The sequence below is a fragment of the Chinchilla lanigera genome, unplaced genomic scaffold, assembly GCF_000276665.1.
Source record: "Chinchilla lanigera isolate Chin_1 unplaced genomic scaffold, ChiLan1.0 scaffold00112, whole genome shotgun sequence".
Lineage (NCBI taxonomy): Eukaryota > Metazoa > Chordata > Mammalia > Rodentia > Chinchillidae > Chinchilla > Chinchilla lanigera.
This window is the reverse complement of record NW_004955513.1, coordinates 4,724,807-4,748,118: the sequence shown is the minus strand read 5'-3', so window position 1 is coordinate 4,748,118 and position 23,312 is coordinate 4,724,807. Positions and strand designations below refer to the sequence as shown.

General features: G+C 65.1%; 1 protein-coding gene across 9 annotated transcripts in view; it reads left to right on the top strand.

The window, feature by feature from the left end:
- The window catches only part of Kcnt1 (potassium channel, sodium activated subfamily T, member 1), a 52,886-nt gene that overhangs the window by 17,539 nt on the left and 12,035 nt on the right, over positions 1–23,312 (top strand). For 3 of the 9 annotated variants that reach the window (XM_013506736.1, XM_013506738.1, XM_013506735.1), the window contains exons 3-20: positions 10,675–10,754; positions 11,223–11,322; positions 13,628–13,684; positions 13,937–13,985; positions 14,434–14,493; positions 14,591–14,689; positions 14,759–14,842; positions 15,290–15,384; positions 15,714–15,894; positions 18,929–19,093; positions 19,224–19,360; positions 20,397–20,460; positions 20,537–20,645; positions 21,015–21,123; positions 21,298–21,447; positions 21,637–21,875; positions 22,013–22,238; positions 23,186–23,291. In XM_013506736.1, the coding sequence (XP_013362190.1) occupies positions 10,675–10,754; positions 11,223–11,322; positions 13,628–13,684; positions 13,937–13,985; positions 14,434–14,493; positions 14,591–14,689; positions 14,759–14,842; positions 15,290–15,384; positions 15,714–15,894; positions 18,929–19,093; positions 19,224–19,360; positions 20,397–20,460; positions 20,537–20,645; positions 21,015–21,123; positions 21,298–21,447; positions 21,637–21,875; positions 22,013–22,238; positions 23,186–23,291 (2,110 nt within the window). Of the gene's footprint in view, positions 1–1,941; positions 2,137–7,030; positions 7,073–10,674; positions 10,755–11,222; positions 11,323–13,627; positions 13,685–13,936; positions 13,986–14,433; positions 14,494–14,590; positions 14,690–14,758; positions 14,843–15,289; positions 15,385–15,713; positions 15,895–18,928; positions 19,094–19,223; positions 19,361–20,396; positions 20,461–20,536; positions 20,646–21,014; positions 21,124–21,297; positions 21,448–21,636; positions 21,876–22,012; positions 22,239–23,185; positions 23,292–23,312 lie in introns of those variants that run through there. The other 6 variants (XM_005408543.2, XM_005408541.2, XM_005408542.2 and 3 more) reach the window with 5 other exon arrangements.

The window sequence follows — 23,312 nt, the reverse complement described above, 5'->3', positions numbered from 1 at the left end:
GGCTTGCAGGTGGACAGTGGTGATGTGGAGGAACCGGTGGAGGAGCGCTCAGAGGAGCTGTCCACAGAGGAACCTCAGCAACTTCTGCCTGAGCCGCGGAGAATCGCCGCTGAGGGGCGTTCCGAAGAGGAGGGGGAGCATCAACAGTCAGTGCAGCAAAGTTCTTCTTCTGAATTAAAGGAAATCCTGAAAACGTGGACAGAGCTACAGACATTTGTAAAGAAGACCCACTCAGACAGAGAAAAAGCCAGTCACGGGCCATGTCACACTGCAGAATAGTGTTAAAAGACAAATGACAACCTTAGGCCAGTTTTTGGTTCTGAGAAGGTTGAGACTTAGTGAGCCAGAAGCAGGGCCTAGAGGACTACAGACTCTTCTCAGGAGAGAAAGGACCCCAGAGAGCCCGAGTCCTGATGTTCTCATGGAAGGGGATGCTCCTTCCAAACCGTACCCACCTCCCCGCTCATCCTCCCTCCCTGCAAGCTGAGATGTCAGCGTGAATGAGAGTGCAGTCTGAAATTGTGGTTTCTGGTGAACTAGGCACACTTCCTAACTTGTTGGTGCATAGACCAGGAAAATCACCGGTATTCCTGGTAAATCACGCACGATACAGCCCTTTTTACAATGAAAAGCTTAGTTAAGGGATGCTTTGGGAGGTTTGGAACGCATTATGAGTATTTCCTTTACTTCATAAAGGAAAAAGTCTTGATTTACAACTAGCCCATGCCAACTGAGTTTGAGTGAGGGTCCACTAATATATGTGGATACCCACAAAACCTCATGCGCTCAGAGGAGGGGATTCTGAAGGGGGCGTGGCCTGGCCGGAAGGGGCGGGTCGTGGGCGTGGCCTGGAAAGTTCCTCCCTCCATTCTGCTTCCTATCTGCCTGGGGCCAGCAGCTGTCTTCCTCCGAGGCCCTGTCGCCAAGCCATTTACCACGCAAGGACTGAAGCTCCTAAACTGTGAGCCGGAGGAAACCGCCCCCACCCCGCTTTGAGCTGGAGCGCCCACCATTGTGCCCCGGTGACAACGAAGTGGCCAAGACCCAGCGATCGTGGGGTCAGGGTACTGGCAGTTCGGGAAAGCCCCGGACCGGGCACCAGCTGTGGAGGACGCCTGTGACTCTCAGAGCCCCCTGCGGCTACACCTCTGTGCCATCTCCTGCTGCTGGTGCCTGCCTGCCACCTTGGCAAGCACCTGGGGCACCGTCTGTGAAACGGGGTGCGGGGGGCGAGTAGAAAAGCCGTATGACTGGCCATGTGGGGCCCGCTCTGCGTCAGCCCGTCCTGGGTTCAAAGCTTTGCTCCAGCGTTTTCTCCTTCCGTTTCCTGGAGAAGCCGTGTCCTGTCTCAGTGCCTCAGTTTCCCTACTTTGCACGATGGAGAAACCTGTGCCACCTGCCTACGTTGCTTCCTTCAGTGAGATGGCCCTGCCCAGGCTCCTGCTGGGTACTGCCACACCGTGTAGCCGCCATGTGCATGGCGGGATTCATGCCCAGCCTGGCAAGTGGGCACCATTAGTGTGGTGCCAGTGGGCTGTGCCCTGGCTGAAACAGGGGAGGGGACCCTAAGTGCCTGTGGGCAGGGAGCCAGGCACTGTGATCACCTTCCCACTCAGGGGCTGAGCCCAGCTCTTGGGCAGGTCCTGAGTGGGGCCGTGCCAAGTGCCAGGCCAGGGGCCCCAAGACCCCCAGGGGGCTGTGACCATGACTGGGCGTGTGCCACGCAGGGTGGCTCCCACTCCTCTCCAGCGGCTCCTGCTTGGGCGGCAGGTGAGGGCCAGGGTATCCCCGCGCCCCCCATCGCTGGTGGTTCTGGTTCAAGGCGGGTGGGACAGCTGCCATCTCGTCCTCCGTGGGACGGCGTCCTGCGGGGCGGAGCAGAACCCCCTCCCTGGCGGCTCCACTGCGGCGGCGCGGGCTGCAGAGCAAGTGAGAGCGATGGTTGCGCCCGGCGCCGCCCCCGCGCTCCCGCCCGCCGGGCTCCAGCAGGATGGCGCGGGCCAAGCTGCCGCGCTCACCGTCCGAGGGTAAGGCGGGCCCGGGGGGCGTCCCGCCGGCCCCCGAGGAGCCGCACGGGCTCAGCCCGCTGCTGCCAGCCCGCGGCGGGGGCTCCATGGGCAGCGACATGGGCCAGAGGTAGGGGCGCGGGTATTCGCCGCGGGGTGGGGGGTGGGGTTCCCATCCTCGCATCGCATCGCATTGCTGGCTGGGTCCCTGCTGCAGGGGGCGGGAGGGCAGGGGCTGCCCTGGCCGGCACCTGGTCGCAGGCTTCTCCAGCCAGCTCTGGGCACCTGGGGGACCCTCAGTCCTGCTCAGAGGTGCACAGTGGGCCTGTAGGTAGGACAGGGGGCGCTGTTCTGGGGGGCCTGAGCCCCATCCTGTCCCAGAAGAGCCCTTGGGGAGGGGACCAGGACTTCAAGAGGCAGGCTCTAGCCCTCTGCCAGGGACCATGCCCAGGGCAAGTCTTCCCTGTCCAGAACCCCTGGACCGGCAGGGTGCAGCACCCCATTTCTCGGTGAGGACCCCAAGGCCCTATAGCAGTGCACATGCAGCCAGCACCTTCCTCTGCCAGGAGCCAGGGATGCTGCGGGGGAACTGGGATGATTCAGACCTGGCCTGGTGTGGGCACTGTCGTGGGCACGAAGCTGTGCTGGGTGGAGGGTGCGGGCCAGGCCAGGGCAGGGCAGCAGGACTCTGTCTGGGGCTCTGGTCCTCCAGGGAAGGGTCTTCCTGGCAAAGGAAACTGTAGGGGCAAAGCCTGGGCTGCGGCGCCAGGGCAGGGCTGGCGCGGGATTGGCACGGCCTGGGCCTGACAGATGGCTGGACAGGGCCTGGGTGCTGTCCTGGACCTTTCCCCACCCGACTTCCTGCTCCCTGCAGTCCCTGGGGAGGCTGCTGTTCCCATTTGCGAGGAGAGACTGTCGAGGTTAAGTATGTGGTGACTAGGCAGTGCAGGCAGGAGGGTGATGAGTGCTGGCCAGGACCCTGGGGCCTGTCCCTCCCCTCCCCTCCTCCACTCTCCTGGACACTGGGCCTGGGATGCTGAAAGCTTCCCTGACAGGCCCCTGGCCCTGCAGGATGGAGGCTCTGCCAGGCTGCACCAGAGCCAAAGCCCCACTTGGGAGCTGCAGCCATGAGGCTGCCTCCTCCAGGAAGCCCTAGCCATGCAGGCCACAAGCTGGCCAGCCCTCTCACAGCAGCCATGTCTCCACCCCCAGCAGCTCTTGGGGGGGGGGTCCTTGTTCCAGGGGTCAGATGGGCTGTGGGGTCTGCTCTGAGCACTAGGGAGCCAAGGCAGGTTCCGAGCAGAGGGCACTTGGCAGATTTGTGAGTCAGGAACGAGAATCTGGTGGTGAGACTGGAACTAGGAGGCGAGGCTGCACATTCTGCACAGGGGCCCTTCCAGGGCCAGCCAGGGCCCAGCAGGAGACAGCATGGGGGAGGAAGAGCCCCTTGCACCGTGCCCAGATGGTGGGTGTGGCTCAGCTTGGTGCCTTGACGCGGGGCACCCAGTTAGTGCCTCCCTCCTGCCCCAGACTGGCCAGGAGGGGCCGGGTGGTGAGAGAGCATGACCTGGGCCCCATACGAGGGGCTGGGCCGGGGGTGGCCCTCAGCAGGTCAGGCACCCAGCCTCTTCTGGCCCTTGACAGCCCAGGGTCCCAGCAGTCTCCCCGCCCCATGAAGCCCGCACCCATGCTCCTCCTAGACTCAGCCCAGGCTGCCACCCCGAGCTGTGGCCTTGGGGACCCAGAGGAGCAGGTGAGGGGACGCAGGCAGAGAGGCCACGGTGTGCAGGGAACAGGGTCCTGTGGAGCCGTGGTGATGTCCCTCCAGTAGGGACACGGCAGAGCTGGAGGAGGTGGGACAGGCCTGGGGTGTCCAGTGCCCAGGGTGAGCGTGGCGTCTGCTGCAGGCTCGGGGGAACTGAGCACAGCCAGGGACCCAGGAGGGGGCGGGCAGCAGGGGCCCCCGAGAAAGTAGACAGGATCCCCGGGGGGTGGAGAAAAGGGGGGCTCCCAGGGAAAACAGCTGAGGGAAGGGGTCCAAGGCAGTGGGGGGCTGGTCCTCGGCCGGTGGCCAGGAGCAGGAGGGCTGGGCTGGGGCCTCCGCTGTGCTGTCATCAGTGCCCGGCAGTGGTTTTGGGACTGAGACAGCCGAGGGTCTCTGTGCAAGGTGGGGGCTGCAGCACGGTCGCTCCTGTTGCCCTCCCTGCCCCAGCCCCGGCCCCACAGGGCCCTTCTGAGCCTGGCATCATGGCAGCTCTGTGTCTGCGGACCTGGAGATGGGCACCTCTGCACAGGGCTGGGGAGGAGCAGGGCCCAGGACCCAGGAGCCCTTCTCCATGGCACCCCAGCCGGCTGCGCCAGGCCGGCCCAGGGTCTGCTGTCCACCTTGCTCCTGGGCTGTCTGTCCACCCACGGCAGCTGTTCCTGGTGTTCCGTGACCCCCCAGGGCTCCCAGCCATGGTCCTTCCCACTTGCCTGTGTGTCCTCCTGGGCCAGCTCTGACACCCACGAAGCCGGCGCTGCCTCACAAGCACACAGCCACCCCTGCCCACACCCCACCATCCCCTCGTTTGTGCTCTCTGTCATCAGCAAGCTCCCCCTCACCCCCAGGGCCCCTCAGTCTCCAGTGGCCCTGTCCTTGCTGACAGGGAAGTCCAAAGCCTGCCAGCCTGGCTGTCCTGGGCTCCGGAGTCCATCTGTCCCCAGCAGCCCCTTTGCTGGGACCCTCCTGCCCTGCAGGTCCAAGCCCATGCGGTGGCCCCATGCCCTGCTTGTCCCCACCACTGGTGCTGGTCAAACACGTCGGCTGCACGTGCAGTGCCCCCGTGCAAGTCACCACTATGAAGATCTGCTGCGGCTTTGAAGCTCCTGTGCCCTCCCAAGGTGGCCTGTCCCCCTGCCCCCTCCAGAACATGCCTGTCTGCGTGGCTGGTGGGTCCTTGACCCCAGGATGCGCACAGTGGACAGCCAGACGCAGGTGTGGGTGGATGCCTGGTCCCTCTAGGGACCTGTGGCAGCATCACCAGGTGGCCCGTGAGCTGGCAGGGCCACCTCACACAGGGCTTAAAACAACAGCAGCTCACTTCCATGTAGCTTTGGAGGCTGGATGCATGAGATGGGGTGTGGCCTCTTGGCTCCCCCAGGCCTACATCCCCTCCCGGTCCTCGGTGCCTCCCTCTGTGCACACCAGCCACGCTGGCCGAGGGCCACACACCACACCCCCTTTGCTCAGCGACCCACGTCCAGGCCTCCCCTCCACATGCAGTCCAGGCTCTGGAGGTTGGGGCTCCCCATGTTCAGCCCAGACTCAGGGTTCCTCTGTTGCCTGCAGGAAACCATGGTGTGAGCTGTGAGCCCCCAGCTCCGAGAGAAGGTGTTCCCAGACTCACCCAGGCAGGGCACTCCTCTCCCTCCAAGCATCGCTCGGGTGTGGAGAGATGACACAGGAGACCCTGTCAGCCCACAGGGGCTCCTCCCCTGGAACAGATCAGGTGTGTGGTGGCCCCGCCTCACCATGGCCCCTCCCTGTCCCAGCCCTGGGTGCCCACACAGCAGGGATTGCTGGCCACTGGCATTGGCCGCCCCTAGGTAGGGCAGTCACCGTCTCTGGGGGCCCGGGTTGTCTGGCCATGTTGAAAGAGTCCTCTCCCCGTGTCCCACACAGGTTAGCGCTGCAGGCGGCTGCAGAGGTGCTGGGTGGTACCGAGTCACGTTTACTGAGCCTGTTGCTGTGGGCCGCTGTCCCTCCTAGGGGACGTGTGGGCTCCCCCCGCCCCCTGCAGTGTGAGCCCAGGCCGAGTGACACTGCGGGAAAGGGCCCATGCCTCGGCCTGGGGCAGAGCACAGGGTGTGAGCAGGAGGCTTCCGGTCAGGCTGTCCTGGGGTCGAGAGGGCTCGCCCTGCTTGTGCCCGAGGTACCACCCCAGATGGCTCAAGAGACCAGAGGCCTCATGAAGATAGGGCTCAGCTGTTCTGGGGAGCAGAGTTAGGACCACAGCCTCTCTGGGATCTGGGCCCCCAGGCCAGGTGGTAGGAGTCCCTGGCTCCACTATGACCCCTGCCGACCCTGCCGCCGCCCTCACCCCAGCTCAGAGGTCAGGACAGCCTGGGGCCTGGTGCAGAACCTTGCCTGGGCAAACTCCAAGAATCTGCTAGAAGCCCTGTGGCCCAGGGCTCAGGCCACTGACTGCTGCCGCCCCTGCCAGGACCTTGGCTGACCAGGGCTGTGTACAGTCTCTACTTCATCTACTTGGGGAGCGGGAGCGGCCAGACAGGGGTACTGGGAGGAAGCCTGCTGCCCCACCACACGGGACACTCAGTGAGTGGGCAGGCCCGTCCCTCCTTCCTGCCCGCATGACACTGGGGAGTATAGCGCTCTTGGACCCCGTTTCCGCCCACAGAAAGAGGTTGCTTTGGGGGTTAAGAGAGAGGCCACTCTGGAGTCCTCCTGAGGAGCTGGTCCAGGACAGCCCTGGTCACTAAGGGCTGAGACCCACACCTTCTGCCCAGGCCCCTGTCCAGTACATACCCCACCCTCAGTGTCGGCTGTCCGCCAGCCATCTGGGAACCCCGGGGCTGTGCTGCCCCATCTGGCTTGGTGGAGGGGTGCACCTTAGTCCCCCAACAAGCATCGGCTCCCGGCCCGGTGTCCCCTGATCTCTGGGGGGCACAGACTGCCTTGCAGATGGTGAACTCCACGGCCCTGTATGGGGGCTGCTCTGCCACCCGCTGCTTCCTGGGTGGTGCCAGCCTGGGGCATGCTTGGCGCTGAGCAGCGGAGGGCAATGGTCCTGGTGTGCTGGAGCTGGGCCAGCCTCCTGCCAGGGGCTGCATGTGACAGCGGTAGTGGGGTGGCCTGGGGCTGTGGGTCAGGCCTGGCTTCTGCCCACCTGCATGCTGGGCTCCTCTGGCATTCCTGCCCCCCCAGGGGTGGCTCTCTGGTCGGACCCTACCCGGGCCCCCGACCTGGCCTGGAGGCCACCCCACCTGCTGCCTCCTGAACTGACGTCTACCCTGTGTCCCAGGGTGCAGGTGGAAGACTTCAGCCTGGACTCCTCCCTCTCCCAGTAAGTGCGTTGAAGAGAGGGGCTCACTTGGGGACAGAGATGTCCTCACGCCCTGGTAGACCAATCTCATGGGAGAGTCTGCTCTGTCCAGACAGGGCCACAGCGAGGCTGACCAGCATCCCCGGCACAGGGGTGGGGGGATGGGAAGATGAGTGGTCCCTTGGGGAGGAGTTGGGGGGGAAGGCCCCGCCCACAGTGTGGCCGTGCTGCCAGGAGCAGCCAGAGGGCAGCACGGGGACTGCGAGCGCAGGCTCCTGGGCCTGGTCTCAGCACCTTCTGCTGCTGGTGCAGGGTGAAGGCCCTTGGCTGGGATTCAGCCAAGGGTTAGGCCCAGAGACTTCAGGTGCTCTGAGGTGGGCAAGCCAGCACCCCAGTGCACCCTGCTCCGGGCCAAGGCGTTGTGGCTCTCAGCGGGACACGCACTGTGCGTTTCATTAGTGAACGCCGTGGCTGGCAGTGGGCAGCGGTGTCACTAGTGTGTAAGGTGCCTCCTTTGCGAGGGCCAGGCCTGTCGTGTCATCCCCCAGAGCCCTGGGCCATTGCCAGGCTGTGGCTGGGGTGCCCTGCCTGCACTCATATGGGGCTGTGGGTAGCAGTGCCCACCACCCACAGGGCTGTCCCCACCCTGCAGAACTGGGCCCCAGATTGTGGGGTATATGGACCATGTGTGGCTGGAGCAGATGGCTCTGGACCCTCAGTGGCCCGAGGCCAGAACAGGAGTCAGCTGGTCCCAGAAAGTCTGACTTGCAGGGAGAGCCAGGCCAGGGCCATCTGAGAATTTCATTCTCCTCACCCCGAAAGCCGCCTGGAACCCTCCCTCCCACATTCCCAGATGATACCCTCACCTGCTGTAGGGCTCTTGGGGACTAGGGCCTGGCGTCCCTAGCAGCAGGCCTACCCGGGACAGCAGGTGGCCTGGAGAGGTGGCCTGGGCCCAGGAGGAGCAGCAGAGCCCCTGCCCACCCCATCACCCAAACTGGGTCCAGAGCACACAGCTCTCAGAGCAGGTGACAGGTGACGGGAGCACGCAGGCTGGGCGGGGGTGGGGTCTCTGTGCGTGGGGGCTGGGCCACCAGCAGAGTCGACGCCGCCCCCGCCTGCTACCCGCCCCCTCCTCCAGGTCCTCCCTGTCCTGCCCCACTGGTCCTGCTGGGGCGGGGTGTGGTGCTACCCTGTGCAGCCATGTGATGCAGAGCAGGCCCAGCCCACACGGCTCCACTGCACCTGCCAACTGCCGGTCACGCGTCCTCCCGAGCCCACCACACAGCTCATTCTCACCTCACCGTTGACAAAGCTCCTCCCCTGCCAGCGCCCTCGTGACGCCGTGGGTGGGTCCTATTTTCCAGGAGAAGGAGCAGGGTAGGGTGGGAGCAGGCCGGGCTTCCCCGTGGGTGCTGGTCTCAATGCTGGGACTCCGGCTGCCAGCCCAGCACTGTTCGGGATACTGGGAGGGCTGGTGGTGCCCATGAGCCCGGGGTGCAGAAGGGGCCGGGAGCTGACCCCGCTGAGCTCCGTTCGCTGCCCCCATCCTGGCGGCCTGCACACCTTCGCCTCATACACCCCAGGAGAATGGGTAGCATTAATCTACTGTTTGTGGTGGTTCAGCAGAAGTGGGCTGCCACAGTTCATTAAAAATGGAAAGCGAAGGCGGCTTCATTAATTTGCCTGGCATCGGAGGGCTTAGACCTCGGGGGCCAAGCTGCTGGCCCGTGGCTTCCCCATCCTGAGATGGGCGCTGTCCCCATGCCCTGGGGACTGGGCAGATGGTGTCCACGCCGACCCCCTCAGTGCCTGGGCAGGGATGTCACCACCCTGCGCCAGCCCTGGGGAGGATGCAGCCATCACGGCGTTGTCTTCATTTCCCGGCTGTGCTCACTGGGACGCACAGCTCCTGGTCTCTAGGTGGCGGCTCAGGGCCAGACCCAGGGTCAGGGCAGGCGAAGGGAAGGAGCAGGAGCCTAGGAGCTGGTGGGGACTGATGGGGCAGGAAGTGGCGGTGGGCATGGGGTGCTGTGCCCGGAGCTGGGGAACCTGTATCCAGCAGGTGGTCAAGGTGGAGCCGTGACCGACCTGGGAGGGGAGGCTCGATGGGTGCCTTGGGGCTGCAGCCCAGAGGGCGGAGGTCAGCCTGAGCTAGGTGGGCAGGAGTGCCCCACAGGTGGTGTCCAGCTGTCCAGGGAGGCCAGCACTGAAGCCGAAGGGCGGGCTTTGGGCTCTGTCCTGCCTAGAGTGGACACCTGGGAGGACCTGGAGTCCAGGTCCCGGCATGTGCCAGACAGGGCTGTGGACAGGAGGGCTGGAGGGTCAGGAGTGGAGAGCGCGGTTCCGGGGAGTGCACCGGCCCTGTCTCTGCCACCAGTGACACGTGAGTTAAAAGGGTTTGGGCTCATGGGTCCAGAGGCCCAGGGTCCAGGGCTCATCTGACAGCCATCTTGGTGGCAGAGGCCAGAGGTGGCCTGGCTTCCCATGGCGAGGGACATGCACCCAGGACCCGGCCATCTTCCTGTAGAGCCACCAGGGCTGGACCATGGCGCCGTGACCTTAGCCAGCCCTGTCACCTCCCGGAGTCCATCAGGTTTCTCTGCCTGCCCCACAGTGCGATTAGACAGCGGCCAGGGACACTTGGAGCATGTCCCAGCCAGCCAGGAGAGGCCAGGGCAGGAGCTAGGCTCACAGTCCAGGGGGCTCCAGCTGGCACCCATGCCCAGCCCTGTATGCCCATGTGGGGGTCAGAGGACACAGAGTGGGGGCTCCAAGAGGTCCCCTGGGGAGGCTGAGTGGAGAGGCAGAGGGAGCAGACAGAGGCGCGCAAGGCCCCCCGTGGGGAGGAGGCAGAAGAGGGGCCCGGAAGCTCCGAAGCTGCTTTGAGCGTGCAGCTTGTCTTGGAGACCTGGCAGCGAGGCGGTGCTGCGGAGGCGTCGGGCCCAGGCCCAAGAGGAGTCCTGCCCCAGGCTGCTCCTGACTTGGGTCCCGACTGCTGAGACCCTGACCGCTAGCCTATCCCCCTAGCCATGGCCCAGCTCCTTCAGTGAGAAAGGCGCTTGAGAGTCCCAGAGCCCGGGACAGCAGCGCCTGTGGGGCTGACGTGTCTCCCGCCCCGGCAGGGCCGCGGCAGCCACACCCCGTACTGCCTCTCGCTTGGGGCAGTGCCTTTCAGACTCCATTGTGGATAAGAGGGCAGCCAGCCGCACCATGCAGGGGCATTGGACTCTTCCACTGGCTGGGTGGAGGCGGCGCCATAGAGGGGAGCGGTGCCCACAGCCCGGCTCTCGGAGCCACCTGCCCGGGGACGATGGTAGGGTGGGGACAGTGACCTGGGCTGGTGTTGCCTCACCTGCACTGTACACAGCTGGTGGCCTCCTCCACGCAGCCCTGGGACACCCCCGGCCTGCAGTTCTGTCCCTCCCCTTCCTACGTGACCCTGCTGTGCTGTGGAAGGCACCTGGCTGAGTGTCACCCCGGTCCCTTCCTGCCCACACCAGCCACCTGCGTGGGGAAGGGGCTGGCTCCTCCGTGTGCAGCTAGGGGACAGCCCTCGGCTGGGCTCGGGCTCTCCCTGCTGCCTGCCACGCCTGGTTGGACCTGATCTGTCCTGCCCCCAGGGTCCAGGTGGAGTTCTATGTGAACGAAAACACCTTCAAGGAGCGGTTGAAGCTGTTCTTCATCAAAAACCAAAGATCCAGTGAGTGGGACCATCGGGGCTGGCGGTGGGTGGGGCAGAGCACCAGTTGTGCCGCTCAGAGTGGGCACAGGGGATAGCGCCTTCCGCTTCCGGAGAGCAGCACATTGGCAGGGAGGCAGGGCTGAGACCTGAGAATGCTGTCACCCAGCTGGACCGCAGTGGGGGGCTCGAGGAGGGCTCCTGTCCCCTCCATTCTCCTCCCAGCCCGATACAGGGAGCGCCCAGAGGGCCTATGCTCCTCCACGCCCCTGCCTGCTCCCCTAGGCAGAGCCCCCATGGAGCAGAGCAGCCTCAGGGACCCCTGCACCCTGGGCCTTCGTGCACCTTTGGCCCCCCAGAAGTCCTGCAGCCACCCGCTCTCTCCGGGGCAGCCCAGGGTTGTGGGGGTCAGCCCAGCCCACCAGTCCAGGGTGCCAGGAACCTGGGGCCCCGCTGCCCGAGCTGGGGTGACGCTGCTCCCGCCCGCAGGCCTGCGCATCCGGCTGTTCAACTTCTCGCTCAAGCTGCTCACCTGCCTGCTCTACATTGTGCGCGTCCTGCTGGACAACCCGGCCCTGGGGATCGGATGGTGGGTGACGGGGGGCCCTGCAGGCAGGGTCCTGGGGCTGAGCCTGTCTGGGAGGCAACCATGACCAGCCCCCAGCCCCAGGCGACCCCAGGCCCAGTGCCCAGCCCCCAACAGAGCCGGGATGGCGCCCAGGGTGGAGAGGGGTCCTGTCCAGGGTGCTTTGCAGCTGGTCCTGGGTTGGAAGGTGGAGGGTCCGGGCCCTCATGGGCCTCACAGCACCCCAGTCTGTGGGGCAGTGTGGGGGTCCCCAGAAGCTCCCAAAGCGGGATGCAGGCCCGTGGGCTCCCTCTATCTCTGAAGGCCCTGTCTGACCCCTGGGGACCCATGGTGTTCACGCCCTCCACATGAAGGAAGCGGCACCTGCAGCCCAGGGCCCCCCAGGCATCTAGGGAGGGAGGCGGGAACCTGTCCAGTCTTCTCTGCGGTCCTCAGCAGCTACTGCTGCATGAGCAGTTGGTGCGGCCCCCAGCTCTGCTCCTTGGGGGAGGCTTCGTCCACCGGAAGCTGCCTGGCTCTGTACCAGGGGTGCTGGACACAGCTCCACGCCTGTCAGTCCAGGGTGCCAGGAACCGCATCCCTGGAGATGGCCTCCTGCCATGTGCCCTGGCCTGGGCCTGGTGCTGGTCCTCCTGTCCCTTGCTCGCTGATGGCAGTGGCAGGGCCATTCCCGCCCCAGGCCGCCTGCTTTCCGGCCTCTGGGCGAGCTGGCCCTGCCCTTTGCTTCCCCTTCTGCTCCGTCCATTCCCCCGCCCTGATCTACACTTCATGGGTTTCCCCCGGCCTCATGACCCTTGCAGCTGTTGGTCTTTTAAGAGTGGCCACAGGTGGCTGCGGCTGCTGGGCCATCTGGGGATGCTACCAGCACGTGGTCCCCTCAGGGCTGGGAGAGGCCAGGCCAGGCCTCACTCTCACACTTCTGCTTAGTCCCTCTTGTCATCTGTTCCCACTCCCAGGGGCCCTGGTGCTCCCAGGCCAGGCCCCACCGTTGTGGAGAACAACCCCGGCCATAGGAGAGAAGAGGCCGCCGTGGGGGTGGAGAAGGAGCAAAGGGGCTCTGACTGCTTCTCAACGCAGCTTCCCAGGTCCTTGTGGCCTTCTCCAAGCCCCAGGGGTTCCCAGGCTCTGCTTCAGCCCCCCAGGGGTCTCAGCATGTTGTATTCATTGCCTGTCTCTAGCACAATGCCTACTGTGTGGGTGCTGGGTGGGAAGGTGGGGAGTGAGTGGGTGATGGATGGAGGGTGGATGGGTGGATGACGGACGGTAGAGAGGTGGAGGGGTGGGTGATTGGGGGGTGGATGGTAGGGGGGTAGATGGATGGGGGAGAGATGAGAAGTAGGTGTTAGATAATTGTGGCTTGGATGAGTGGGTGGCACATATACACCATATACACGGTGAGGGGTGGATGACTGGATGGTGATAAGAGATGACCAGAGGAACACTGGAGAGGAAATGTGGGTAGTGGGGGATAGGCAAGGATGGATGGGTGGATCGGTGGATGATGGATAGATGGGTGGGTGGGTGGATGGGGGGATAGATGGGTGAATGGATGGGTAGGTGGATGGATGATGGATGGATGGATGGGTGGGTGGGTGGATGGGTGGGTGGATGAGTGAATGGATGAGTGGGTAGAGGGGTTGATGGGTGGATGAATGGATGGGATAATAAGAGATGAAGCCGGGCATGACAGTGCACACCTGTAATCCCAGCACTTGGTAGGCAGGAGACTCACTGCAAGTTTGAGGCCAGCCTGAGCTACAAAGTGAGCTCAAGGCTTGCCTGAACTGCATAACGAGACCCTGTCTCAGAAAGACCAAAAAAAAAAAAAAAAAGTGAAAGGATGGGGGCTGGGGATTTAGCTCAGTGGTATAGCGCCTGCCTGGCAAGCGCAAGGTCGTGAGTTCTATTCCCAGTACTGGAAAAAAATAAAGTGAAAGGATGGATATTGGGTAAGAGAATGGAGTAGTAGGTAGATGGGTAATGGGCGGGTGGATGGCTGTTGGGACTGCACCTAGCCTTGTTGGGGCAGCCGCTGGCTCCATCTCTGGATGGCCAGCGCCTCCTGAGAGCTTGTTGGTGTCGGGGGCAGCCCCTCGATGTAGGACATGTTCCCATGAGCTGGGCTCACCCCTCCCTCCTCAGCTATGGCCCCCGCCCCATCTCAGCTACAGCCCAGCATACAGACCCTGCAGAGGCACAGGGTGGACACCCGGGTGCTCCCTGACCCCTGAGCCCACAGCCCCCGGAAGGACCCTTGGGGTCGGTGCTGGCCAGGCTGTGGTTGGGCCAGAACTGTGTGTCTCCACAGCTGGGGCTGCACCAAGCGTAACTACACCTTCAATGCCTCATCCTCTGAGATCAACTGGTGAGCTCACCCCGCCCACGTGCCAGGCCCCTCAGGGCAGGGCCAGGTGGGGTGGACAGGGTGGGTGGAGGGGGTGACCACTCCAGGGAGCCCCACGCCGCTGTGAACCTGCTCAGCTGAGGCCAGGGCCTGGGGGTCCGTCTGGGGTCCGTCTGGGGAACGTCTGCTCATCTAGCTGTGGCCCCGCCGCTGTGCTGTCCGTCCTGGGCCTGGCTGTGCTCCTGGCTGAGGCTCGCCTCCCTGCCTCCCCAGGGCCCCCATCCTGTGGGTGGAGAGGAAGATGACACTGTGGGTGATCCAGGTAAGTGCCCCCGCCCCACAGTGGGCCTCGGGCCCAGCCCTCTCCCGCGTGTCCCCAGGCTCTGCCCTCCCCTCCTCCCCACCCTCCTGTCTTCCTGCCAACTCCTGAGGGCACCCTCTCAGCTCTGCCACTGCTCCCGTCTCCGTGGGCCACACTGGCTCTGACCAGGTGCCAGGCCTCCCCCGGGGACCAGGGGGGGCCGCAGTGCCTGCCCCAGAGCAGCCAGGGGGCTCATGGGGCCTGTGTGGGGGGGGCTCCCTCCTGACCCCACACCTCCAGAGAGGCAGGACGGGACTCCCCAGTGCCCTGTGCACCTCAGGCGCCCCTGTCTGTTAGGGGGGATCTGGGCAGTGGCTGTGGCGGACTGTCCCCGGCAGGACCGGCATCTCTCTTTGTGTGGGCCAGGCATTGGCCTCCTGACCACCGTGCGCCTCTCCCTCCTCCCCAGGTCATCGTGGCCACCATTAGCTTCCTGGAGACCATGCTACTCATTTACCTGAGCTACAAGGTCAGCGCCTGCCCACCCGCCCTGCCTGTGCCAGCCCCTGCCGTCCTGGCTTGGTTTTGCCCCGCACCCCCGCCCCGTCCCGTGTCCTCTCCCACAGGCTCTGAACCCCCGTGACCCCCAGGGCAACATCTGGGAACAGATCTTCCGTGTGTCCTTTGTCCTGGAGATGATTAACACACTGCCCTTCATCATCACGGTGGGTAAGCCGCCTGCCGCCTGCCCGCCCCACCGCGCACCTGCACCGCCTGACCCACCTCACCCGCAGGTCTTCTGGTCGCCGCTGCGGAACCTGTTCATCCCCGTGTTCCTCAACTGCTGGCTGGCCAAGCACGCGCTGGAGAACATGATCGTAAGGCGTGCCTGTGTCCCCACGCAGGCCTTCGCCTGGCATGCCTCCAACTTCCTTCTCTGGAGGGAAGGGCTGGGAGGGGGCAGGAAAGAAGGCAGGAACCTGGGTGGCCAGGCCACAGGTGCCAGGGACAGGAGAGCCGGGCTCCAGCTCTCCCCCAGGACCCAGGAGAGCCTGGCCTGCCCCCTGGGAAAGGCAGCCCCGGTATCCCCAGCCCGGCCCGGCTCCAAGGCCTGGACAGCCTGGCTGCAGGGAAAAGTGAGAGGCTCAGGCCATGGCCGCTGGCCGGGCACAGGCTGGGAAGGGGGTCCTGGGAAGACACCGAGGTCAGGGCTGCCCTGTGTCCTCACTGGGGGAGGTGGCACCTGGCCCCCTCTGCCAGAGCTCCCTCCCTGCTGTGTGCTGGGGCAGGGTCCCGGCGCTGCCCCTGACACGTGTCGCCTGCAGAACGACTTCCACCGTGCCATCCTGCGGACGCAGTCGGCCATGTTCAACCAGGTCCTCATCCTCTTCTGCACCCTGCTCTGCCTGGTCTTCACGGGGTGAGTCCGGCAGCGGGTGCCGGTGCCCCAGGGACAGCCGCTCATGGGCACAGTGGTGCCGGAGGATGCGGCCCGGGCGGCAGAGCCCTTGTGGGGGTCTGAGGCTGTGCAGGTGGGTTGGGGGCAGAGCTGCCTCTGGAGCTGAGGCCACATCCAGCCGAGGGTGTGAGCTGGTTCCAGGGTTGGGGGCTGGGTGCTGCTCGGAACGGAGGACATGAAGGGGTCCCCAGGCTGAACTCAGACCCAGCATCAGGGCTGCATCCGGGCAGAGGGTGCTGGGCCAGGCCACACCCTCGCCGGCCCCTCCCCTCATGGTGACCTGGCCCCAGGACCTGCGGCATCCAGCACCTGGAGCGCGCCGGCGAGAACCTGGACCTGCTGACCTCCTTCTACTTCTGCATTGTCACCTTCTCCACTGTGGGCTACGGCGACGTCACGCCCAAGATCTGGCCGTCGCAGCTGCTGGTGGTCATCATGATCTGCGTGGCCCTCGTGGTGCTTCCGCTGCAGGTTGGTCCCGCCTTGTGAGGGCCAGTGGAGCCGTGGGGCCGTGGGGACAGGCAGGCCGCTCCCGGCTGGGCAGTGTGCTCTGTGAGGGCTCCGGGTGACTCCGTGAGTCAGCAGCACTGTGAGGCTGCTGGTGCTGGGGGTGCAGAGGACGAGGGCCAACAGCCCAGGCCCTGCCTCTGCAGGACATGGGGGCCCCTCGGTGCTGGGTGACCACACCAGGACAGGGGCAGAGGCACAGGACGGGTGGGAGTCAGCTACTGTGCTGCTGACCACAGCCAGGTGCGGCAGCAGTTGTCAGGGTGCCTGGGGCACTAGGAGGGGGCTGCTGACCCTCAGCTTCTTGGAGCAGTGCCCGCCTCCACCCCAAGTGTCCTCGTCTGGAGCTGGCAGAGGCTGTGCCACGGGGTCTTCTGCCTGGGATGCCCAGGACGGCAGGGACCTCGCAGCAGTGCTGGGCTGGGGCCTTTGCCTCTGAGGTCTGAGGCAGAGCCGGCCGGGTCCCCCCATCTGAGGCAGCCGCAGTGTAGGCAGCTTTCTGCATTCCTGCCCTTGTCGTCCGATACCGGGGGCAGGTGCTTTCTTCTGCAGCCTGTCCCACCCTTCGCATCGGCCTCATGGTCTCTGTGTGTGCTGTCTGCAGGCACTGCTGTGTTTGTGAGTTCCCCTTTATGGACACGTTGGAGCCTGCTGCACCCAGTGTCCCGACCTTTCCCTTCGAGGTTCTGTTTCCTGTCTGCTCTGAAAAGACCGTCCTGAGCCCTAGCCTCCCATTTCTTCCTAAAAGGGTGGCAGCCGCCCAGAAGACGCTGGCGTGGTAGGAGGGAGGCTCTGTGTGCCCCTTGGCGCAGGGGGATATGGCAAGCTCTGCTGGTCAGGGGCTTTTCCTGTAGTTGACAGCCCTGTCCCTGAGGAGTGAGGTTTCCTTTGCAGTCCTTACGCTTCGAGGTCTCCCTCTCCCTGGCGGACCCCAATGTCCTGCCTTGGGTAACTCCCATGTCCGAGGGGCTCCCAGGGCCACCAACACAGACAGCAACACCCCAGCGGCTTAAAACACAGACTTGGTCCTGCACAGCTCTGAGGGCCATGTCTAAAGCCAGTGCCCCAGGGTCTAAGACAGGGTGGGCCCCAGGTGTCCTTGGCTCTGCCCTGGCCTTGCTCCACCAGCACCCTCCTCGGTGAACCCCAGGGCCGTTTCCCAGGAAATGGGCAGAAGCCTGCTTTCTAGAGGCGCTGGGCACTCAAACTAAGTCGTTTCTGGAACTCACAGTGCTGCGTCCCCAGCTGACCGCCCTCTGTGGTGCTCCAGCCACCCTTCCCCCACATGAGGACGGGCCCAGGCCCTTCTGTAGCTGCGGAATCTCGGTTGAACCAGGCCTGATTTGTTCCCATTTAATCAAAACCTAAATTGGCTGTGCAGGTCCAGCTCTCTGTGTCCCTCCACTGTGCCCAGGCCTGGGCTGCGCCCCTCTGTCCCAATGTCCCTGTCCTGTCTTCTCTAGGAGCCCCGGAGCCACCACCCTCTCACCCAGCCGTCTTCAGGGAAACCCAGAAGAAAGGGCTGTGGTCGTGAGGGGTTCCCAGTAACGCTGGCCATACCCGGCGGCCTCCGCAGGCGGGGCTGCTGTGGTCAGCACTCACGGCAGGGGCCCCTGGGTGGCGATGGCCCTGTTCCTTCTCTCTTGCACCCTTTGGGACGTGGCTGCTCACAGCAGAGGGGGGAACCGCGGCCCTAGAAGCATCAGGAGAGCAGAGTAGCATCCTGCCTTGTGTCCTAGGGCCGGGTCAGGCATTCAGGGACAGGTGGGGTCCAGGAGCGTCCCACCCAGCGCTGGCAGCAGCCAGGACTTGTCAGTGAGTGGCTGACCCCAGCATGTGGGCAGCTTCCTATCTCCCTCAAGGCTTCTTCAGGGACATAAGGGCCAGTGCGTGTCAGCCCACTGTTCTCCCTGAGGTCAGAGGTACCTTCCTGGTACAGCTGGTGTCTGCCGAGAACCTCCTGGCTCGGGGCTGGGCTTGTGGGCCTCAGTGTCAGGCTGGTGGGTGCTTTGAGCAGCGGGGCCCTCCGCTGCCACCCAGCTCCTGGTGGCCCTAATTCCTGATGACCTTGTGTCGACACCTGAGGCTCTGGGCAGTTGGGAGTCTTGGGGTCACTGCTGAACCTCTTTAACTCACTTAATCCTCACCGCACCCCGAGGCAAGCACACACGTTTTGTTAACATTTGGTGAAACAGGCTGAGTCAGCTGCCTGTGAGAAGGGACTCGGGCCCAGGGTGCTGGAAGTGGAGTGCCCCCCACCCGCCCGAGCCTCTCCTGGAGGCGTGGCTGTTGGGCCCACACAAGCTCGTCGCTGGGCTAGGGAGGCGGCAGTGGGCTCAGCAACCCAGCGGCACACGGTGGAGATGGCTGCAAGTCCTCCCACGGGAGCAGTGGCCGCCAGCATCTGTGTGACCCTCAAAGGGGCCACAGCACCGTCCATTCGGGAGTGGGCTGGACACGTGGGTGGGCTCAGCACTATGGGCAGAAAGGCTGCACCCGTCACCCTCAGACGCAGGCACTGGGCCTGGTGGGGTCAGCGCCCCTGTGGGCCCCGCCCATAGATCAGAAGCCTGACTCCTGTCCACCCAGAGAGACATCACTCCCTCCCTCCAGCCCGCCCCAGGGCCTGAGACTCCTAGCAGCCATTGGTTTGCTCCCAGGCAAGCCCAGGATGAAAGGGATAGCAGGGTCTTGGGGCTGCCTGGTGTCCAGGTCCAGGCCTGGTGTCGACTCACGCCTTGGCATCAGAGACCAGGCTCTGGACCCACTGCGTCTCCGTGGCCGTGTGCCAGAGGTGGACACCATCTGCTCTGCACCCTGCGGATCCCATGTGGCCGTGTCCAGGGCCGTCTCCTGGTCCTGCTCCAGCAGGATGCTTGTCCCTGTCCCCGTGATCCCTGGCAGGCCGAGCCTGCATGGGGTGTCTGGGTCAGCACCTGCGTCCCCACCCTTCTGGCGCCCCTCCTTTGCGCCCACAGTCACCCCTCACCCCCTGCAGTTTGAGGAGCTCGTCTTCCTCTGGATGGAGCGGCAGAAATCGGGGGGCAACTATAGCCGGCACCGGGCGCAGACGGAGAAGCACGTGGTGCTGTGTGTCAGCTCCCTCAAGATCGACCTCCTCATGGACTTCCTGAACGAGTTCTACGCCCACCCCCGGCTGCAGGTAGGGCGGGCGCCCAGGCCTGCTGTCTGCCTGGCAAGTCCTGTGCTCCAGACCTGGGGTCCGTGGGATCCTGCGCAAGGGACAGGGCTGGCAGGAGCCGTGGGGCCCTGACCTGCAGCCCGGTCGGCAGGACTACTACGTGGTCATCCTGTGCCCCACTGAGATGGACATCCAGGTGCGCAGAGTCCTGCAGATCCCCCTGTGGTCCCAGCGGGTCATCTATCTCCAGGGCTCCGCCCTCAAGGACCAGGACCTCATGCGGGCCAAGTAAGTGCAGGCGCAGCTGGGGGCAGCCTGGCTTGCAGGGGTGTGGTGGGGGGAATGGGCCTGGACAGGTGGGGGGCAGCGGGGCTGCCCAGGGAGCCCCCACCCCTGTGTGAGTCTGGGAGTTTCCATGTTGAGTTCCCCAGAGCTCAGAATGGATTGCGGGGGGGCGGGCAGCTGCTGGAGCCGGTAAGGATGGATCTCGCTTTAGAGGAGTCGACAGAGACTCGGGTGCAGGTGCAAGGGCGAGGGCGAGCTGCTCTGGGAACTTTCCAGAATGTGCGGCGCTCTTCCTGGGGCCCCTCAAGCCCCCCACAGCATGAGCTTTTACTCCAGGAGTGTCCCCTCCCCTCACATGGCATGGCTTGTGTGGGGCCACAGGCACCAGGACGCCAGCGCAGGGTCCCTCACTGAGCGGGCGCGAGGCCCCGCTGGACGAGGCCCCTGCTGGTCCTGTCCACGCCCCTGTGCAGCCATGCACTGCCTGTGTCTGGCTGTGGGCTGCAGGCAGGTGCAGTAGGTGTCCAGCTGGGCAGGGAGGCACCAGGGCCATGTGGGCTGCAGTGGGGCTGGCCGGTGTGGGGAACAGTGTTGGTCACTGCAGTGCAGCCAGGTGGAGGGAGGACAGGCTCTACCCGCAGCTTCCATGGCCTCCTCGAGCCTCGGGTTGATGGCGACTCGAGGGACAGGATCTGGAAGCTGGACGACGTCCCCAGTAAGCTCAGCCATGCCAGGGCTTAGGGGGTGCACACACAGTGAGGCGGGGGTCTCAACACCCTTTCCAGCCGCGACCCCTGACCCCGGCGCCCTATCGTTGGAGGCTGAAGGCTGGATCCAGCCAGAGGGCAGTCAGTGCCCCGCGCAGCCCCCAGCCGCCTGGCTCCTGTGCCTTGCTCAGTGCCTGAGGTTCGCTCTCCTGCGGGTGTCTGGGCAGCCTGGCTGCCCTGAATGTGCCTGGACAGGCAGGGAGGTTGGAGGTTGAGGCTGCCCTCGCCTCCGCCTCCCTGCATGGCCACTGTGAGCAGCCGCTGCCCTGCAGGATGGACAACGGGGAGGCCTGCTTCATCCTCAGCAGCCGGAACGAGGTGGACCGCACGGCAGCGGTGAGTGAGGCCGCCGAGGCAGGGGTGGGGCCGCGGGCCTGCACAGCCCGCCCACCAACACGGCCGCCTCCCCCAGGACCACCAGACCATCCTGCGCGCCTGGGCTGTGAAGGACTTTGCCCCCAACTGCCCCCTGTACGTGCAGATCCTCAAGCCCGAGAACAAGTTCCACGTCAAGTTTGCAGGTACCCCGGCCAGGCGGGTGGGAGGGCGGAGCCCCACCACACATGGCTTGTGGACGCCTGTGGGGATCGCAGGGACACAGACTCTCCATGTGCACACATCTGGGGCAGTGTCGCCTGGGGCCAGAGCAGAGTGCAGGCACAGCAGTGTGACAGGCAGCCTTATGGGCAGGCCTGGGCTGGGCACGGGGACAGGTGGGTAGGGCCAGGCATCCCGGAGCTCTGGGCAGAGCTGGGGACTACAGAGGTGCCAGGAAGCTGGACGCGCCAGGGCCCGGGGCACCAGGAGGCCCGGAACGGGGGTGGGAGCTTGGGAAGGGCTTGGCGTGCACACTGGGTGGAGAGAGCACACGGCTCTGACCTCTGTCCTAGACCACGTGGTGTGTGAGGAGGAGTGCAAGTTCGCCATGCTGGCCCTGAACTGCGTGTGCCCGGCCACCTCCACCCTCATCACCCTGCTGGTGCACACGTCCCGCGGCCAGTGAGTGCCCTGCACCCAGCGCCCACCGCCTCACCCCACCAACCTGGGGACAAGGCAGGGCCCTGAGCGCAGCTGCTTCCTGTATGGGGTCTCCAGAGGAGAGGTGCAGGGGCGGGTGGGGAACTGCGGGTCCTGCCCCGCAGTGACTGTCCCCTTGCGCCGCTCCACTGCCAGGGAAGGACAGGAGTCCCCGGAGCAGTGGCAGCGCATGTATGGGCGCTGCTCGGGCAATGAGGTCTACCACATCCGCATGGGCGACAGCAAGTTTTTCCGCGAGTACGAGGGCAAGAGCTTCACCTACGCGGCCTTCCACGCCCACAAGAAGTACGTGCGGCCCGGGGTGCGGGAAGGGCCGGCTGGGCTCTCAGGGCCAGGGCAGGGACTGCAGACCCCGGGTAGGAGAGGGGCAGCTCACTGGGCCCACAGGGCCCGCACACCAGGCCAGGGTGCATGGGATTCTGCACGGGTCGGGCACAGGTGCCCAGGAGCTGCAGGGCTGCTCTGCGTGCCCAGGTATGGCGTGTGCCTCATCGGGATGAAGCTCGAGGACAACAAGAGCATCCTGCTAAACCCGGGCCCGCGCCACATCCTGGCTGCCTCGGACACCTGCTTCTACATCAACATCACCAAGGAGGAGAACTCGGCCTTCATCTTCCGGCAGGAGGAGAGGCAGAAGCAGCGCGGCCTCGCAGGGCAGGCGCGGTACCAGGGGCCCTCGAGGCTGCCTGTGCACAGCATCATTGCCTCCATGGGTGAGCTGGGTGTGGGCGGGTGCTGGCGGGACCCGGGATGCCCGCGTCGCCCCTGCTGCTGGGCCGGAGACCCACATTCCGCGGGGGAGAGCTGAGCAGCGGGTGAGGACGGCCTGGCCTCGCTTGCACCTCCCCAGGGACAGTGGCCATGGACCTGCAGAACGCCGAGTGCCGGCCCGCACAGGGCGGTGGTGGCAGCAAGCTGACGCTGCCCGCGGAGAACGGCTCAGGCAGCCGGCGCCCCAGCATCGCGCCCGTCCTGGAGCTGGCGGACAGCTCGGCACTGCTGCCCTGCGATCTGCTGAGCGACCAGTCGGAGGACGAAGCCACGCCCTCCGAGGATGAGGGCCTCTCCACGGTGGAGTGAGTGCAGCAGGGGCTGGCAGAGAGGGGTCTCCGAAGCCTTGTCAGGCTGGGGGAGCTTCTAGGGCCCTGTGCCTGAGCCTGGCCCCCACTGGCTGAGCCATATGCCGAGAGGGCCCCTGGGCTGTGCACCGCCCCTGGGGTGAGAGGGTAGGACCCTCAAGGGCTCCGGAGAAGAGCCCCCTCGCCCGCCTCCCCAGCCCTCAGCTGCTTTGCAGCAACAGTGGAGCCGGGCATGGCCCCCGGTCACCCCTCGGCACCACAGGGCACAGTCCCTCTGGCTCCAGGTGTCCGCAGCAGTCCCAGTGGGACCCCTGGGGAGCCCATGTCCAGGCACAGGACCACAGCCCACCGTGAGTGGCCACTTCCTGTGCACTCAGCGGAGGCCCAGTCAGTTCTCTGCATGTGGCCACAGGACAGGTGGTGTCTAACAGAGGGGCCGAGGGCCAGGGCTGCAACACTGTGGGCAGGCGCAGGTGGACCCCTGAGGCCACATCCCTTAGGCACCTGGCAGGGCCGTGGCATTGAGTGGCATGACGTGGCGTGTACTAGCACTGTTGGGATCAGGAAGAGGTCTGGGCACCTGCTAGAAGACCAGCGAGGGCCCCTTCTGTACCCCACTTGGCCTGAGCCACCCCGGGACTCCATGGGGGCCAAGTCCCCCCAGCCCTGGCCTTGCAGTCTTTCCTGACCCAGGAGCAAGGACAGCTCCTCCAAATCCTGGCCTCACATGGCTGCCTGGGCTGGGTGGGCCCATAGAAGCCACAGACTTGGCTCCGGAGAGGTTTCTTGGGTGAGGGGCTTGGGCAGAGCAGGCCACCTCGGCCAGCCAGCGAGGGTACCTGGGGCGGAGGGGGTGCCCTGGAGCCCCTGGGCAGGATGGCTGTGAGCCGTCATGCGGGCGGTGCTGAGGGCCCAGCTCTGTGTCCATCTCTGTCTCTGGGCAGGTATGTGAAGGGCTACCCGCCCAACTCGCCCTACATCGGCAGCTCCCCGACGCTGTGCCACCTTCTGCCTGTGAAGGCCCCGTTCTGCTGCCTGCGCCTGGACAAGGTGAGGGGGGCCGACCCGAGT